Source organism: Humulus lupulus, chromosome 1, assembly GCF_963169125.1.
Source record: "Humulus lupulus chromosome 1, drHumLupu1.1, whole genome shotgun sequence".
Taxonomy (NCBI): Eukaryota; Viridiplantae; Streptophyta; class Magnoliopsida; order Rosales; family Cannabaceae; genus Humulus; species Humulus lupulus.
This window is the reverse complement of record NC_084793.1, coordinates 294,627,056-294,646,397: the sequence shown is the minus strand read 5'-3', so window position 1 is coordinate 294,646,397 and position 19,342 is coordinate 294,627,056. Positions and strand designations below refer to the sequence as shown.

The 19,342-nt window shown below is 34.8% G+C and overlaps 2 protein-coding genes across 2 annotated transcripts; one reads left to right on the top strand and one right to left on the bottom strand.

Annotated features, from left to right (window-relative positions):
- The first annotated feature begins 11,165 nt into the window (after positions 1-11,165).
- On the top strand, positions 11,166-13,869 carry LOC133810628 (patatin-like protein 3). The gene is made up of 7 exons (XM_062246072.1): positions 11,166-11,353; positions 11,455-11,639; positions 11,740-11,926; positions 12,011-12,175; positions 12,305-12,607; positions 13,293-13,468; positions 13,616-13,869. Exons 1-7 carry the CDS (start codon positions 11,216-11,218, stop codon positions 13,674-13,676), a joined length of 1,215 nt encoding a protein of 404 aa, XP_062102056.1. The 5' UTR covers positions 11,166-11,215; the 3' UTR covers positions 13,677-13,869.
- An 81-nt stretch (positions 13,870-13,950) lies between these two features.
- Positions 13,951-19,118, bottom strand: LOC133810612 (uncharacterized). The gene is made up of 12 exons (XM_062246071.1): positions 18,695-19,118; positions 18,288-18,389; positions 17,858-17,938; positions 17,535-17,644; positions 17,277-17,412; positions 16,974-17,072; positions 16,464-16,569; positions 15,905-16,338; positions 15,608-15,784; positions 15,319-15,516; positions 14,768-15,094; positions 13,951-14,414 (listed from the first exon to the last, which is right to left on the bottom strand). Exons 1-12 carry the CDS (start codon positions 19,001-19,003, stop codon positions 14,322-14,324), a joined length of 2,172 nt encoding a protein of 723 aa, XP_062102055.1. The 5' UTR covers positions 19,004-19,118; the 3' UTR covers positions 13,951-14,321.
- Positions 19,119-19,342: the final 224 nt, after the last annotated feature.

The window sequence follows — 19,342 nt, the reverse complement described above, 5'->3', positions numbered from 1 at the left end:
CGAAGTCCTACCAGTAGAGCTTCGTATTTAGCCTAGTTGTTTAACGCTTCGAAGTCAAATCTCAAAGCGGAGTGAAATCGACTTCCTGCTGGGGGGATCAGTATTATTCCTGCCCCCGACCCATTTTCATTGGAAGACCCGTCAACATAAAGTTTCCACAGCTCACGGGCTGGGGTTATAACTTCATCGTTGGTCACTCCGGTGCATTCCACTATGAAGTCTGCCAGGGCCTGTCCTCTTATGGTTGTCCTCGGATGGTAGGTAATCTCGAATTGTCCTAGTTTGACGTCCCATTTTAATAATCGGTCCGAGGCTTCTGGCTTGGACAAGACTTGTCTTAGTGGTTGATCAGTCAACACATGAATGGGATGCGCTTGCAAATAGGGTCGGAGCTTTCGAGATGAGTGAATTAGGCTGAGTGCCAGCTTCTCCATTAAAGGGTATCTCGACTCTGCCCCCAGTAACCTTTTGCTAACATAGTATACAGGCTTCTGCACCTTCTGTTCTTCTCGGACGAGCATGGCGCTAATGGCATGCTTGGTCGTAGCAAGATATAGGTACAAAACTTCCCCTGTGATGGGTTTCGACAAGATGGGAGGTTCCGCGAGGTGCTTATTGAGCTCCTGAAAAGCTAACTCGCATTCTTCTATCCACTCGAATTTTTTGCCTCCCCTCAAAAGGTTGAAAAATGGAAAACAACGGTCTGTAGATTTCGAGATAAACCTACTTAGTACCGCCATCTGCCCAGTCAAACTTTGGAAATCCTTATGCTTTCGAGGTGAGGGCATATCAATTAAAGACTGGATCTTGTCCGGATTAGCTTCTATTCCCCGGGCGTTTACAATGAAGCCTAGGAAGTTTCCTGACGATACTCCAAAATAGCACTTCTGGGGATTGAGTTTCATGTCATATCTCCATAACACGGCAAAGCATTCTTCAAGGTCGTCCACATTGTTACTGTAATGTTTAGATTTAACCAACATATCATCAACATAAACTTCCATGTTATTACCTATCTACTCGAAGAACATCATGTTTACGAGCCGTTGGTAAGTGGCTCCAGTATTCTTCAGTCCGAATGGCATGACATTGTAGCAATACAGTCCTTTGTCTATCACAAAACTTGTACGCTCTTGGTATGGAGCATGCATGGCGATCTGGTTGTATCCATAATAAGCATCCATGAATTACATAAGCTCATGCCCAGCTGTGGCATCTACGAGCTGGTCAATTCGAGGAAGAGGGAAGCAATCCTTTGGACAGGCCTTATCGAGGTCGGAGTAATCAATACAGGTCTGCCATGTCCCATTAGGTTTCGGGACTAACACCGAGTTGGCGACCCAGTCGGGGTAGAAGGCATCTCAAATGAATCAGTTTGCCTTCAACCTGTCGACCTCTTCTTTTAGGGCCTTCTTCCTGTCGTCATCCAGGAGTCTTTGCTTTTGCTGCTTCGGAGGAAAGCTTTTGTCAATATTTAGAGTGTGGCTTACCACATTCGGATTTATCCCTACCATATCTGAATGTGACCCTGCAAAAACATCCTGGTTCTTTTTCAAAAAGAAAATTAATTGCTATTTCTTGGATCAATTTCTTCATCAATCTCGAAGACTATTCCGTCCTTATTCTGAACTATGACAAGTGTTTGTGCGCTCGTCTATCCCTTTCCTCTAATGGAAATGCTATAGCATTCCCTCACTGCTAGCTGGTCTCCCTTCAGTGTCCCGATGCCACTAGAAGTCGAGAACTTGATGGCCAAGTGCCTCACAAACAAAACTGCCCCCAGCCCTACTAGGGCGGGTCTCCCGAGCAGCACGTTGTAGGCCGATGGTAGATCCACTACTACGAATTCCATCATCTTGGTTGTTAAGACCGGGAAGTCTCCCAAGGTCACAAGGAGTTTGATGGATCCCATACAGGCAATCCCTTCTCCTGAAAAGCCATACAATGTTGTTGTACAAGCCTTTAGGTCATGAAGAGTGAGTCCCATATTTTCTAAGGTGGCCTTATAGAGGATATTCACTAAGCTCCTGTTATCAACCAGGACTCGGTGAACCCTCTTACTCGCTACCTAAATAGTGATGACCAGCGGGTCGTTGTGAGGAAACTGCACATGAGATGGGTCATCCTCAGTAAAAGTTATAGGTTGAGATTCAACCCTCTGGTGTTTCGAAGCCCTGGGTTCCGGTTCGTAAAGGGACCCGTCACCAGTTTTCAACTCATTCACGTATCTTTTTTGGGCGTTCCTTCCCGATCCTGCGAGATGAGGTCCCCCCGAGATGGTTACAACATCTTCTCCATCAATCGGAGGGGGTCTCTCGTCCTCCTTGGCTCGGGAGTTATTATTTTAGGCAGGTGGTGGTGCAGCTACCCTCTGACTGGTAGAAGCCTGATTGGGATTTTGGTTTCTTACATATTGCCTGAAATATCCTCTCAAGATCAGGTATTCTATCTCGTCTTTTAGTTGCCTGCATTCATCGGTTGTATGTCCGATATCCCTATGGAATCTGCAATATTCACTAGAATCTATCTTTGCTTTTTGGTTCCTCATAGGGTCCGGACGCCTGAAAGGGACCTGGTTTCATTAGCCAGGTAGATATTCTCCCGAGACTCATTCAGCTCGATATACACTTTGTACACGGAGAAATATCTTTCCCCTTTTTTCTTCTTTCCCCCTTCCGCCTCGGGGTTACTCCTTTCAGTCTTCTTTCTTTTGGAAGGGTTTTCTGCAGAGGGTTTCGAGGCCGATGGGTCCGCAGAGGTCGAGGCAGAGTTTATGTTTGTCGTTGTAGTTATGGGCTGGGAGGCCATATTCAGTGCTGACCTTGCCTCCTCTACATTGACAAACCTCTGAGCTCATCGATTGAACTCGGTTAAGGATCTCACAGGCTTTCTCTGCATATCTTCCCAGAGAGGGCTTCCAGGCATTACCCCAGCTCGGACAGCCATCAGATGACCGCTGTCATCTACGTCCCGAGCTTGGGCGACTTCCAAATTAAACCTTGTAAGGTAACTTTTCAATGTTTCGTTTGGCTGTTGTCGAACATTGGTCAAGGTAGACGCCTCGGGCCTTATTCTGATCATGGCTCTTAATTGCTTCTAGAAATCTCTAGATAATTGATCCCAAGAAGCAATTGAATGCCTCTTATAATTTCCAAACCAGTTTTTTGCTGGTCCTGTGAGCGAAGCTGGAAACAGCAGGCATCTGCACTCGTAGCCCACATTACTCGCTCTCATAATGGTATTAAAGGTACTTAAGTGATTGTATGGATCGAAATTCCCATCAAACGATGGGCAAACGATGGGACATGAGGAATCTGAAATCCTTGAGGAAACGGGGTGCTGGAAATATGGGGGGCGAAAGGTTCAAGTTCCTCGTCAAACTCTTCATTCCGATCCCGACCTCGCTCATTTTGTAAGAGCCTGAACGCTCTTTTCAGTTGATCAATCCTTTCTTGGACTGGATCCACGAGGGATCTGACCTGAAATTGGTTATCATTGATCACAATTCCAGCTTCGCGCCTCCGTATGGGATCCTTGCGCCCATTTAGGTGATCCCTCAGGTCTGGGTTCGAGGGGTTATCATTACCCCGATTCTGGTTCAGGTGTTCCCATAAATCTGGGTGATCCCTTCGATTCCCAGTATTTCTGCATCTCCGTTCATACATACTGACCGATCTGGTGTCTCCTGAGGCTTCGCTGGTATGGCTCGTTGCGCGGTTGTTTCGAGATGGGTTCTTTTCTGGTTGTCTCGTCTCAATAGTGTAAGACCGAGACATTTGGCTTCTCGTAGGCTGGGGGCCTCTACATTCTCTAGCAGTCTCCCCATTCCCATGTTTCCGCCCAGCTCGCCTTTCCCTATCACCCTGAGTCGGTTGCGTGTTTCTCCGAGACGGTGAGGGATATCTTATCGGCGATGGTGGGTGCCTTATGGGTGATGGTGGCTGCCATCCATTACGGGGCCTAGAAGGTCCTAAGTTTGCCTATGCTGGTTTAGGAACAATCTGCGTGTTACCAGGATTTTGGGTCCGAGCCGCCGCGGGGGCTCGGTTATTCCCAGTCTCGGCTGGTACCTCAGCAGTTTAGTTGACAGGAGCTCCAGCCCGAGTACTTCTCCGGGGCCTTGAGGGAGCAGGCTGTTCTGCTGGTGGTGGAGGTTGCTCCGTTCTTCGTGTGGCAGCGTTTTTGCGAGGTCGCCTACGAGGCTTGTGTGGTGGAACATGAACATCTCGCGGAGGTGGAGCTTGGGCCTCAGGCGGAGGCGGGGGCTGAGCCGCCTGCGCCTCAGCAACCAATCTGGCCAGGTCCTCGTTACGTTTCTTGGCCTCTGCCAACTGCTTTCGCAGTTGACGATTTTCAAGCTCCACAATAGGGACATATCGCTCAGGGTTGTAGTACATGTCCTCGTCATCCCTGGGGGCGGTGGTGCAGGTGGTCCTCGAGAGTCAAAGGATCCTCTCCTCTCATCTGGGTCCGAATTCATCATCGGCTGTTTCCCAAGGCACCGGGGATAGTCAACTTCCTCTAAGATTTCCTCCTCAGGAATATTGGGATCATTCGCGGCCATAGTTGATTCAGGGAGGCTTCTTCAACTGAATAGACTTACGTACGTACTGCTTAATGCTCTCAATGAAAGCACCAAACTGTTGACGTCGTTTTTCATCAACTTAAATCGTAGAGCAATTAAACAACGTATACTATGAAGCGAATGAATAATGAAGAAATACAAGAGGGTTTTTACGTGGTTCAGCAGTTAAATCTGCCTAGCCCACGAGTCTGTGTTATTAAGGCTTAAAGATTTCTGGAAATTCTTCATAAATGAATTACCCAGAGCTTATTCTCTAGCCAAAAGAAATCGATCCTTTACAAGTGGTCATTCCTCATCTATTTATAGGGGAGGTTACAGAGTTCATTCCCACATATTTCGGGAAGATATTCTATATATCAATTTAAATAATGACATTAAATGCAATATCTCCTACATATATGGAAACGTCCCATAAGAATCGGGAACAGATAACAGACTAAATAATATCCCTTAAATGTTGGGATTATACAACAATAAATATGTTCATACGCAACGAGCTATCCTAGATGACTCGTCGGGCCTTTCGAGATCAGTGATTGACCCTGTGGCTATCAAGACTTGTGATACTGTTACGAGCTTGCCACCCTACTTTAGGACATGCTCGGAGTAGATTGACACTATCGAAGCTATCACACTCGAGCCTGCACTTCCCAAGCTCGGACTATTTAATTCGAAGACAATCGATAACGGATGCATCCCGACGTCATGTCATTTCGAACTCAGAAAGCATCCCGAGGTTACACATCTTCGAGGTCATCATTTTACTTCGGAGTTCTTACAGTTGGACCATACAATGCATTTCATACATTTCGATCTCACACTTGATGAGTCCAGTTTTTGAGATCATAACCTCTGGTCTCGAAATCTGGGTGTAACAAAAAAACTAAAAATAAAAACAATCCCAAACGCAACCTAAATAAATGGAAAATATTTAAAATAGTCATTCATCATAAAAATTGCGGAAGTGCGAATTACTAAATACTATACATCTTTTAATGCATATTATATTCATAAAATTTGATGAGGTCATCGTATTGGTTTCTCTAGACATTTATATAAAATCTTGGATCAATATTAATTAAATAATAAAATTAATTTTGTATTGGATAATTATTGAGTGAGATAAATTTAAACGTTTATTTTATTTTTATAATTTTTTCTGATTAGTTTAATATTTACTTATTGATATTATGTTTAAATTTATATTCCTATACAATAATATATTTCTTTTCTTTAATATCTTTTTATTGATCTATTCTTTTTCTTTAAATGTATTTATAAAAATATTTTCTTCTTTCAACACTAAACACACTTTTTTTTTCATTTTCTTTATTGAATATTTCGATCATCACTAACTTCATTATCATCATCAAAATTTGGCTTCTTTTTTTCCTTTTATTGACATCATCATTAATTAAATGATAACATCTATCAGAATCTTCCATTACTTGAGAATGTGACATGATAATCTTCATTAGCATCAAAATTTGATCCTTGCATACATTAGATTTTCTTGTGACAAAAATATAGAACACATTAAGTATAAAATAATTGACAAAAGAGAAAAATGGAGGAAATAAATTTTGAAACAATATTCTCATCAATTTGGTTTTTTCTCTTCATTTTCTTGATAGGAGCTACACATGATAATCTCCATTAGAATCTTCCATTACTTGAGAATGTCACATGATAATCTCCAACAATATCATAATTATTGGTTGTTATATGCATTAGATTTTCTTGTGACAAAAACACACAACATATTAAGTATAAAATAGTTGAGAAAAGAAAAAAAAATGGAGGAAATAAATTTTAATACAACCTTCCCATCAATTTGGTTTCTTCTCTCTCTTTTCTTGATAGCATCATTAACAATATGATAACATCATTGCTTGAAAATGTGACATGATATTCTCCATTAGCATTAGAATTTGATTGTTGCATACATTAGATTTTTATATGACAAAAACACATGATACATTAAGTATAAAACAGCCGACAAAAGAAAAAAAAATCACCTTTACAACCATATCATCAATGAAAATCATATCCACACTATTCAATTCTCTATTCTTCTTGGTATTAAGAGACTCCCACATCCTACAAAGTCTAACATTTATCATCAAACTAACTATCTCTATCATTGAAGAAAATCATTTATCATCCAACTATCTCAATTATTGAAGAAAATTGAAAAGGTTTAGAGAGAAGAAGAGCAATTAGAATAGAGGCAATTATGAAATTAGTAGAGAATGTTTATAATATATATAGGATTATAAAGAGATATTCATATATATTATTATTAATTTATGTTTTTTTTTTTGTCGAAATATGCTTATCACTATTCAAATTGAACAAAATTATACAAATAGGTGTAAGAATAACTTCCAATCTAATAATTTTTTTTGTGTAACCTAATGGTATGCTAAGCCAATTCATGGCCGCATTGTAAAACATACGGCTAAGATGAGAAAGAGATGTCTCTGAAAATTTAGACAATAAAGCTTAACTCGAAAGGAAAACAAAAGTCTGGAAACTTGATCCTATAGTAGCCACCAAAAAATCCCAAGCTAGAGATGAAATAAAGTCCCACCAAAAGAGTAAGCACTTTGTTTGAAAGGCCAAAAGATACATGTACATTTAACCAACAAAGATGAATAAAATAATTATATAATCATTGAGAAAAAATAAATAAAAACCTCAAACAAAGTAAGTCTCTAACTAAAGAAATTTCAACCCGAATTTGTAAATTAATATCTTATCAATAAGTAAATTAATATAAATTAAATATATTATTAATCATTAAGTTATATATAACTTGCTTTGGTTAACCATTAGAAAATAAACATATAATTTGTGAATTAATATCTTATTAATTAGTAAATTAATATATATTATTATTAAGTTATATATAACTTGTTTTGGTTATACTGTTGGAAAGAAAACATATAATTTATAGATTTAAAATAAAATAATATCATATCAACTAAATAAATATTATTGTATATAATTACTTGTTTATACCGTTGTTGGTTGGAAAAAAAAAACATATAATATTGATGTGTGAATTAATATCTTATTAGTAAATTAATATAAATTAAATATATTATAATTATTTTACAGAACTGATTTCTTATCGAGCTCTAATATGATATATATATATATATATGATATATATCTGATTATTGATAATAAATATTATTATCTTAATGTTGAATGTGAGGAAGAGTAAAATATATCATAATTAATTATAAATAAATAAATAAATTTCCTTGAAACACACAAAATTCCCATATTATAATAATCGAGTTGATTTTCCTGGCCTTAATATATAATTAATATTGTGTTCTATTGTCTTGTTATTTATTATTATTATATATTATATACAACCGTGTTTTGCTTAATTTTATTAAATTTATATTATTATCATATTAATTTTAAATAAATAAAAATATATTATATATAAAAGAATAACATAAACATATTAAATGAAAAATTAAACTAAAACATTGTTTATAATTTTTTAATATATATATATATAATATGATAAATTTTTTTAAACATAAATAATTATTTTTTTAATAAAAATTAAGATTATGTATTATATATTATTATAACGATATTTAATAGTATTTAAATTTATATTAATATAAGTATTAAATATAGTCTTGTATTAAATATTATTATAATAATATTTTATAATATTTAAATTTATATTAATATAAAATTAGGATTATATATTATTATCATAATAATATTTTATAACACATTTAAAGTTATATTAAGATAATTATTAAATATCTACTATTGTATTATATATTATTATAATAATAATATTTTATAATATTTGAATTTGAATTTATATTAATATTAATATAATTAATAAATATCTATTTTTAATTAATTTTAAAAGTATATTTTATTAAATATTTAAAATATTCTGTTAAAGCTAACAAAAACAAATGTTAAAATTAAGAATTTTTGTTCTCTACCTACTTTTTTATATAAAATAGATATGATAAAAGAAAGAATCGTCAACGGGGTGTTAGCAAATATAATTTAGCAATAATATGATCCATGATCATGGAAAAACATCATTTGCTTTATAAATTAAGTTTATTATTATTATTATTATTATTAGTGAAATGTCAGCGTTACATTTACTTGTAGAACAATATGTGTTTGTTTTGGTTAATCCAATAAATTTCATAACCCTCAAGCATGTAGTGACATATATTAAGAGTGGTTTCTTATAAAACTTGCTCATTATATATTATCATCTTCATGAGAAGAATAAAAAAAACTACTCTACCATGCACGCGTCAACTTTATCATTTTCAGAAAATTAGACACACTAACTAATAAGCACAAGAGGCTTAATATTATATATATATACGGGTCAAACAAGCAATTAATTAGCTTGTGAATATAAATAATAAGCAAGCTAACACAAGCGTCGAACTTGCAATGATTCTATACAATATATGTGTGTCAAGTTATTAAATAAATTAATGAGTACGAAAAAAAAAATAACTTTTGTTGCACTAATTCTATCATTTTAGATAAGTGAAAAACATATATAAAAGATCGATGCACGTACGTTTTTCTGATTTATATAATACACACAGTCCTATCCGAGGTTAATTATTGATTTTTTTGGGGGGTAAATGTATAGTCAAACAAAAGCATGTACACCCTGATATTAAGCTTGGATTATCCAAAATCTATTATTTTAATTAATAAGGCGGAGCTCGCCCCAAAGTACAGTGGGGGCTAAAAAATATTTTTAATGTTATAAAAAATATTGAGAAATTCTCCTATAAAAGGGGATATTGATGTACCATTTGTGCTTTTAGTATATAGATATTTAGAATCTTAATTGTTTTTATATTATTGTATATATTGTAGTCATAATATACATTACACAATTTTTTTAGAAATTATGAATAATTTAAGGTACTGAAAACAAGTTTAAAACATTTATGTTAACACACGTGTTTATTTTTTTATACATGAGTGCAACAAAAGATTTAAAATAAAAAGAAACAACAAAATTAGGTGATATTTTTTTTATTATTTTAAAGTGTCTCATAATTCAACTTTATATCAACATATAATAATATTGATTGATAAAAGTTTTTGTTTATATACCAAAAATTAAAATACTTATATATATATATGTATTGTACATATATATAATATTTTTTTAACTTATATCCAAAGTAGATAAAATTATTTATTTCACCTCACTATAATTTACGTGTATATTTTAAAATAAGTTCAAATTCCATTTTAAAAAAATTGTAAAAATTGAGTAGGGGCACATGCCCCCACCTCCCTCCGCCCCTGTACATATGTACGTACGTAGTTAAACAAATACACCCAAATTATTAATATCTTTTTATAACAAATGTATCCATTGAGAAATCAAGAAAGAGAATATATATTTATTCAATACAAATTCAGGGAAAGCAATATATATTAATCTGTGTGCGAAGCGTGATTAGATTTAAAAATACTTTTGTACATTCCGATTGTTTGATATGTATAGTACGAAATCTTTAATTTTCATTAATTAGTTTTATATATACTCTTGTATTTGGGTTAAAAAACCCAAATAGAAAAATAAAAATAAAAGAGTGCAATTGCTTATTTCACTCGCAATTCTTGTCTGCAATTTTTTTTAAAAATATATTAATAATATTACTACCTACAGTAATTTTGTTGTTATTGTTGCTGCGTATTTCCAATATAAAACGTTATATGTATTTATATTATAGAGTAATTAGCGGCGAAACCATTTCATTTTTGCATTTTTATACACTTAAACTTTAATTATTTTTGCTAGTGAAATCTCTCAATCTACTGTTTTATTAGCAAATCTAAGATGTCATTCATTCCAATCCGTTAACTGTTACAGTAGACAATTCACGTATACACAAACTTCCAACATCTTCCACTAGGAGACGTGCCACGTGTCCCACATCTCCTAGTGGGAGACGTTGGATGTCCCTACAAATATGTGTTTAGATCTCTAATTTTAAACATCTCCTTGCACTTTTAATGTCTTACGATTTTAGTAATTAATAAAAAATTCCAATGTCTCCTACGATATTTAAAATCCCACCTAATTCTTAATATCTTACATTATTGTTGTTTGTAGGAAGTTTAAAAATTGTTGTAGTGTTACTCTATATTATATGTTTTGACTGAGCAAAGTGTGATACCCTCATCAGTTAGGTAAATTATAGAACAAAGTCAATTCAAAATTAATGTTTCCATTTTTCTTGATCAGATAGATAATTTATTTTATTTGACTTTCGTTTTTCTAACAGGTTAGAAACACGCACATATCGTATATATTTATTTATATATATATATATATATGCGTGCATGTATATATATAACGTTTTATATATATACTACATCATTTTTCGTTTGTCATCAACTTATCATTCCAAAGCTACCGTTATTAATTAATAAGCTAACTTGAACACTTCTCTTCAAGATACACTATAATAAACATTTATATCTCTCCTTAAATATTGGTCCAACCTTTCTTTTGAGGCCTAGCCTTATAATAACTTGAAGAAATTGTTATTATTCTTATTAAGTTCCCCATAAAATCTCATGGCAAGCATAACCACAAAAATTCAAAAGTTACCTCCAAAATATGGAAATATCATAACAATTCTCAGCATAGATGGAGGAGGCATCAGAGGAATCATCCCTGGAGTTATTCTTTCTCACCTTGAATCTCAGCTTCAGGTATATATATATATATATACACAAATATATTTGTCACAATTATATAATTAAACTCATAAATTATTATGTGGTTATATATATATATATATAAATATCTGTAGTTGGTGGATGATAATAAAGATGCAAGACTAGCTGATTACTTCGACGTAATAGCGGGAACTAGCACAGGTGGCCTTATAACAGGCATGTTATCAGCACCAAACGCCAACAACAGACCTTTGTTTGCTGCCAAAGATGTTGTCCCATTTTACCTTGACCACAGTCCAAAAATCTTCCCTCAAACTAGGTCGTCTAATTAATTTTAATTATACAACATGTTTGGTGCATTTTATATATGTATATATATAGTATAATGACTTTTTGATTTGGTTGTGTACGTATAATAGGGGAATATTTGCCGATACTGTTAATCTGGTGAAAGCATTAGCAGGACCCAAGTACGATGGAAAGTATCTTCACAACCTGATATCAAAGAATTTAGGTGGAGTGAAGTTGCATCAGGCTTTGACCAATGTAGTTATTCCTACTTTCGACATCAACAAACTCCAACCTGTTATATTTTCTTCTTACCAGGTGCTTAATTATATATATATATATATATATGTTTTTTATTAAATATATTATTAACTGAAAATTAATACATATATGGTAATATAGATAACAACCTCAAGAGTCTTGGATGCTCCACTTTCAGACATTTGCATAGGTACTTCGGCTGCACCAACCTTCTTGCCTGCTCACCTTTTTACAAACAAAGATAATGAATCTGGAACTACTGAACAGTTTAACCTCATAGATGGGGGCATAGCTGTTAATAATCCGGTATGTATATTTATATAAGAACCCCATTAATCTTGATAATTTTATTACAATAATTGAAAAATATTATATATGTGGGTGTTAATATTTGTGATGTGATGAATCATTCTTTCCTCTTCGATCTTTTCCTAGGCTTTGGTGGCAATCAGTGAAGTCTCCAGACAAATTATTAGGAAAAATCCAGATTTTAACCCGGATAAGCCTATGGATTACAATCGTTTTCTTGTGGTGTCAATAGGAACGGGTTCAAAAAGGAGTGAACAAAAATACGATGCTAAAATGGCTTCTAAGTGGGGCATCATATCATGGATATTTAACAATGGATCTACTCCTATATTAGATTTTTACAGTGAAGCCAGTGCTGATATGATTCATTACCATAATTCTGTGGTTTTTCAAGCCTTTCGGTCTGAAGATAGCTACCTACGTATTGATGTAAGTTTCAATAGCTTTTCTTTCTATTATTTTTGGTCCTTCAAATGAATTTAAAGGAAAAAACTTATTATAGAAATATTCAAGAGATAAACTTGCAGTTTAGCAACGGAATTTATATATCTTCCATGTGGTAACCATATGTCTGAGTTTTAATAATTTATGCGACACCTCGACTTATTCTATGTTCTAACAACATAATTATTAATAATTTTTGTGACAATAATCTAATTCTATTAACAGAAGGCTTTTTTTTTTTGGTAACTATGACTAGTCTTTTATATACTTTAAAAAAATAACTTAACTTGTGTTGCAAGAAACCACACCACAATTCTTCTAGTGTGTTTTAAGGATTTTGATACTTGCCCATGTCATAATGTTTCAAACCATGCTTTGACATTGCTAAAGATATATAAATATATATGTTTATTTTCCTATATATACTTGAAATGAGAAATAAATACATACCCCGGAAGCTAACCTATAAATGTTGTATTGTATATATATAAAATTTCCTTTTGTGAAAGAAGATTAATTGCTAAGCAACGAGTTATAAAGACCCTACAAATACTTGCGTGTAACTAAATTATTATATATATATATATATATAAATATATGAAGTATGAAGATTTGGATTTGGATTGAACATGTGTTTTGTACTTGTAAATGAGTCAATATTTACGTGTAGGATGACACACTAAAAGGGGACGCAGCCTCCGTGGATGTAGCAACCGAAGAGAACTTGAATAAATTAGTGGAAGTGGGTCAAAATCTGCTGAAAAAGCCAGTTTCACGCCTCAATGTGGATACCGGTATCTATGAACCTATTCAGAATGGTGGTACCAACGAGGAAGCCCTGAAAAGGTTATGGACCTTTCTTTTGATTAAACACACACAAAATATGATCACTAAACAGAATATCTTTATATAAATATATATATAGCTGTGATATTGTTTCTGTTTTTATAGAATTTAATTTTATAATTACCTGTCTATTGTTAATTCCTGCAGGTTTGCTAAGTTACTTTCCGAAGAAAAGAAACGCCGGGAGTCCAATGCCCAGCAGAAATAGGGTCGTGGTTTAAATCTACTCTTGTTGACTTTGAAAACTGTTCTAAATTCATTTGTGCAATCTTGGTTTGGAACCAAATAATAACACTTTTTCAAATAATTATCTCCCTCTGTAACTGCATGTATTGTTTGTAAAACTATGTATATTAAAGAAAATTAATAAACAGTTGGCCAACTGTGTCTTTTCAGTGAAATTCCTTGGGTAAGAGAAGTGCGTACCTCTTTATTAATCGACTACAAGCTGACAAATGAAACAACCCAGAAGCAAAAACCTATTGAACAAATAAAACAATTTTTTTTCTTCCATTGATTTGATATATGGGCGAGGAAAAACCTTATGACATTGTACAAATTACAATACAAGTATCAGCTGATTCTACTGTACTAGTGTACTGTATCTGCCATGCTTCTGATATTGTACAAATTACAATGCAGGTATCAGCTGATTCTACTGTACTAGTGTACCGTATCTGCCATGCTTACCCTTTCAACCAGGCTCTATACAATACTATAGGGTTAAGTGCAAGGCATAAATTGAATCAACAAATAAATATCAAACCCGAGAGAGGGAGAGAGAGAGAGATTGTAATGACTACTAAATATACAAACCACACCGTTGGGGATATTTCCAGTGGTAGAATTCAAGCTATGCAAAAATTTGCTGAATTACTGTCTCGGCATTCCCATTGTACTGAGCAAGAAGATGGATAGCATCAGCCCTTGGCAGTGCCAGAAATTCCTGCATCGATCCAAACATAATAATTTACTTTAGCTTAACCTCTTTTGAAAATCAATATTTTGTGCGTGTAAACCTATATATTTCTGTTCTTTCTTTCTTATTATAGGACCTATGATTACCGCAAGTTATCATCAAAGTTGGGCTTAAAAGAAAACTCCACAACAGTTTATCATAATCAATTAGGTTATAAATTAAATAAGGTTACTTCTTCTACAGTTCAAAAGTCCAATAAAACCCATTAGAGCATAAAGAATAATATTATCAAAGAAGCTCTAAAACCACATTCTAAAGAAAGTGTGAAAATGTTTGAAGAAACAACTCGAGTTCAAGCTACTAAGATATGAAAAACTTACCATAACTTTTAAAATTGCATTTTCATCACATACAACATCTCTAGAGGACACTTGAGTAGGACTGCTACCATCTTCTGACATCCTACTACTTGAAGACTGAGTAACCTGGGGTGATCCAATCGAAGATCTGTCTGTAGCCAACTTTGATGTAGCAATAGTCGTAAGCAAAGAAGGATTAGCTTCTTTCAAGGAATCAATTTGTAAAAGATTTTCGAAGCGATCTTTGCACATTTGAAGTTTAAACCACTCACTATGTGAGTGAAGGGTAGTTCTAATTATTTTCATTAGCTGTGGTTCTTCTATTCCAAGCCTTTTACCAATTGCAACCTGTCAATATGAATATGTTTAATAATATCATTGAACTATGGAAAAAGGGAAGGCAAATGCCTTGTAAGAACACAATCCACAAAAGATTATTGGAAGTTTAGATATTAAACAAATAAAGGTAAAAGAAAAAGAATTCTCAAGGAAGACTTCTAATGGGCAGGAAATACTAGAGATAAAGAACAAAGCATCCAGAACCCAAAGTCTATCAGAAAGCTATAACATGCCTGGAGTGAACTTGCAAGAGCATGTAAAGGCAAGCCTTTTCCGAGTGCATCTTCATTAGGCTGGAGCAGTGCCAACAGAGTCTCCTTCAGAGGTTTCAGTAAAGTTGGATCACTAGAAGCCAAAGGACCTAAGTGGGAGCACGCCACCCTCAGAGCACTAGAATAATCTCCAGAACTCACCAACTTCAGGAATTCAACCTAAATTGGAAAAAAAAAACAGTAAGGTATTATTGATCAAATTATTTACGGTCACTTAAATGAAACCATTAGCAATATAAAATCACCATACCTGCTTAAGCTGGAATAGCAAAGTAGGATTTTGCACAAAGAAGTCTAGATCTATAGCATTAACTTCTTCGACAACCTCTGCAGCCATTCCTTTACTAGCTAATTCCTTCACCCCATGAACAATCTCATATTTATCCTCCCTGTTGTTTATATCTAACAGGGAATGTCTTTCCAAACTCTGCCCAAAATATTTCGTTCAATAAAACCATCAGCAGTAAGAAACAATAAATTGACATGCAACAATTGACATATAATAGCTAAAGCTACTTCACACCCTCATAAACAGCCAAACAATTACCTGTTGTTCCCGGGAGACATATGTATTACTTGTCCTATGTTCTTGCTTATTAGATTCATCTAAAGATGTGCTCGGAGTATGACAGTCATTATCATGTCTTCCCCTCCACCGCTTACGTTTACTTCTTTCTCCAGCACTGATTCTGCTTCTTTGCTGAATCCTTAAATTTTGAGGTTGATGAGATCCACTGGTGCTACAGTCTTCATGAAAGGAGGTTGGTTCACAAGCATATCGTACTTCAACATCAATTCCTTGCATGCTAGTTGCTTCGACATTCTTTTCAGGTGAAACATCCATCTGTTCATCAATAATGGAAGAATCATCCTCAGAATTTTTACTGGCACTACAATCCACTTCACCAGTTAATTCTCTTGATGAACGAAGAGCAAGCACCGGTTGATCAACTTTCAACTGTTTGGAAACAGGGTGATTTCCTGATACAGAAGGCATCAAAGATAGTTCAATGAAAAATTATCAGAATTTCATAAGATTGACGATGCTGAGAAAGTTAAAAAAATTAATGATCAATAACTAAGTGTAAGAAAAAAGCTTTACTCACCAGAAGGGGTTGCATGAACAGAATCCACAATGCCCCGATAAACACAATATTCATGTACAAGCTCATCAAGCATTGAGACATCCAATTTCATCCGACATAATTCATTCTGCAACATGATGATAAGGTTAAAGAGATATTCAAGATCAGAATATTCCAGCCAACTATAGGCACAGGTTAACACAAACTACTATGCCAACTATAAAAAATCAAAATCAGGAATTTAGGGAGTGATAAGCTATGTGCACAAAATTTGGTTTATGAATAAGTTCCACTCAGAAGAAGGACACCTCTTATTGTGAAGACAAACCAATGCTGGAAATAATTTTCTTTCTTGTGGGGAAGAAGAAGAAGAAGACAACTAGGGAAGAGGGTAAAGGAATACTACTATTTGATGTTGGCTTTAATTCAAATCACGCCTCATAGTACCAGTAACCAATAAGAAAGGATAAGAGAACTTTCTGAAAGCAGTAAAACTAACAATTAAGGGTACATTGTTTAGTATTCAATAACCTGAAATGCCTGGAATAAGTCACCCTTTGCAAATCTCAAGCTATCAACTGCTCCTTGTCTTGTAAGTTCCACAGCATGCGCAAGAGCTTGAATGTCCACCTGGTTTCAAAAGCAATCATACAAAAGTAAAATGCATAAGAGAGATGGCCATGCCCGAACGAGTAGAAACTTAATCCCTAGTGATCAATACAGAAATGACAAAAATAAGCAAAAGCATGTATTGAGTCTTTATGATATGAAGTTATTATCCTGCCACCTCTGATACCAAAGTTCAGAGATCAAGCAGTATTCTGAATAAATCACCTCATCAAATGGGGGGGCTTCATATGAGCTCTCTTGGGGTGTTGCAGGAGGGTCACGGTCCTCAAGGAGCAACCTCTCAGTAAGATCTGATATGGGTGAAAATATTCCTTGGCGAAAGCAAAATCCTTTATGTATGCTGCATGGATGTAAAAGGGAAGAAAGGAAAAAATTCAATATAATATCATCAAACTTGGCAAGTTAACAAATAAAGTATAAACGCACAAGAACATAAATTCAATTTAGTGAAAGTAGGCTAACCTTATCAAATATCTTAATGTCATTGAAAAAAGTGGATCATAAGCATGTAAATGAGCTCTTAATACAGTTGACAATAGTCCGGCAATGTCAAATCTCCTCCTTTCAGACCACTGAAAGTAGAGTACATTTCTAAATTAAGCAACTAATAGAGAAATCTTTTTTTTCCATATATATATGAACATAAAAGAAACACTTAAAAAAGCCTAGTTACCTACTGGTACTGGTGCAAGTGGAAACTATGAGTATGGTAAAATACAATACTAATTAAGGAAAACTCAAAGAACCATCGCTGTCTAAAATATATATTACATTAACATCCCCACCTCATTTGCCACTGGAGAAGTCTGGTCATCTTTGTCATAAATGAAGGCAAGAAGCACATGCTTGAATTCCTCATATGCTTCCTTAAAATGCAGATACAGAAATATGTCAGGATCCACAACTGAATAAAAGGACCAATCAAGTTCATCTAACACAACTTGTCTTTTGCCAAAAAAAAAAGGAAAAAAGCGAGTCTGCTTAAACGATAAAACAAAAGCAGGGTCCATAGGCATTATGAAATGAGCTTGTCTTAAAGGTTAAAAACAGTCAAGCAAGTCAAGGTTTTGTAAACTCATTCCTTGATTTTTATTCTAATTTTTATGCAATCTTCACCCAGCAATGCCGCTAATTGTAAAAACTGGCGGTAGGGACACACATTATTTAAACTCAATTGTAATAAGGTAACAAAACCAAAGGAGAAACGGAAACTACCGGGTAGGCATCAAGAGCACAAGGAGCAAGAGAGGTCCTCAAGCAATTAATTGCAGAATCACGATCCTCCACAGTTCCTCTTCTCAATAGCTCAATAAATTTCTTCACAAACAATAAGCGGAAATCATTTATTTGAATCAATCAAAACAACAAGAGTCAAAATATGAAATAACAAAAGAGCTAGACCTATAATAATATAGATTAAGTGCTAACCTCAATTTGAAATAAATCAACGAATTGAAAACGGAATTGGATAATTACGATAATATGGTAATTGAGATAAAAAAACAAAATTCCTATAGAATTTAGTAATTAAAGCATTGCAGAGTGATATAAAAAAACTACAGCTTTTCATAATTTCTCGAAATTTCTCGGCATCAAAACAGAAATTACACTAGACTGATTACCTGCTTATGTAATCGGAAGAGAAGCCTGTGATCATCGAGAATGAAAGGTGCGTGTGCTCGAAGGAGATCGATAGCGGTATCAACCTCACCAGTCTCCAACAACCGCCTGATCTGGCGAATGATTACTCTAGAATGATAAGAGGAGGAAGAAAGAGACGGAGATGAAGACGAAGGCGAAGAGGGCGAATAATGTACGGAGGACGGCGACGAAGAAGAAGACGGAGACGAGTCTTCGATTAGGTTCTCAGATTTAGCAAAATCGATGACTAAGGCATCGAGTGCTTCCCAGTTAACGGGCGTGGACTCCATTAAATTCCGTTTGGTTCTCGAGAAAATTTGTAAGAAAAGTGAAGAGAAAATATCGTAACTGTCTGGGTGCGAAGACGGAATTTCTCTATCTAATTTTTTTTTTTTTTCCTGTGAAGAGCAGGAAAGGCGGCGATGTGAGGTAAAAAAGTGGATTGGAAATTAAGTAGGTGCCACGTGTCCATCACGTGTGGCCCGGTAAGGCTATAATCACCGGGTGGTGGAAGATGGAAGTTCGAAAGTTCTTGTAAGACTACCAAAAACGACACGTCGTTTTCTTAAGAATTACATAACAATCAACGTCATTCTCAAACGAAATGTCGTTTCCTTCATTCAACAATT

Coding starts and splice junctions, on each gene's coding strand:
- LOC133810628 (XM_062246072.1), top strand. CDS start 11,216: ATGGCAAGCATAACCACAAAAATTCAAAAGTTACCTCCAAAATATGGA. Junction 11,927..12,010: donor TTATATTTTCTTCTTACCAG/GTGCTTAATTAT, acceptor ATGGTAATATAG/ATAACAACCTCAAGAGTCTT. Junction 12,176..12,304: donor GCATAGCTGTTAATAATCCG/GTATGTATATTT, acceptor ATCTTTTCCTAG/GCTTTGGTGGCAATCAGTGA.
- LOC133810612 (XM_062246071.1), bottom strand. CDS start 19,003: ATGGAGTCCACGCCCGTTAACTGGGAAGCACTCGATGCCTTAGTCATC. Junction 15,785..15,904: donor ATGTCTCCCGGGAACAACAG/GTAATTGTTTGG, acceptor TATTTTGGGCAG/AGTTTGGAAAGACATTCCCT. Junction 15,095..15,318: donor CTCTTGCAAGTTCACTCCAG/GCATGTTATAGC, acceptor TCATATTGACAG/GTTGCAATTGGTAAAAGGCT.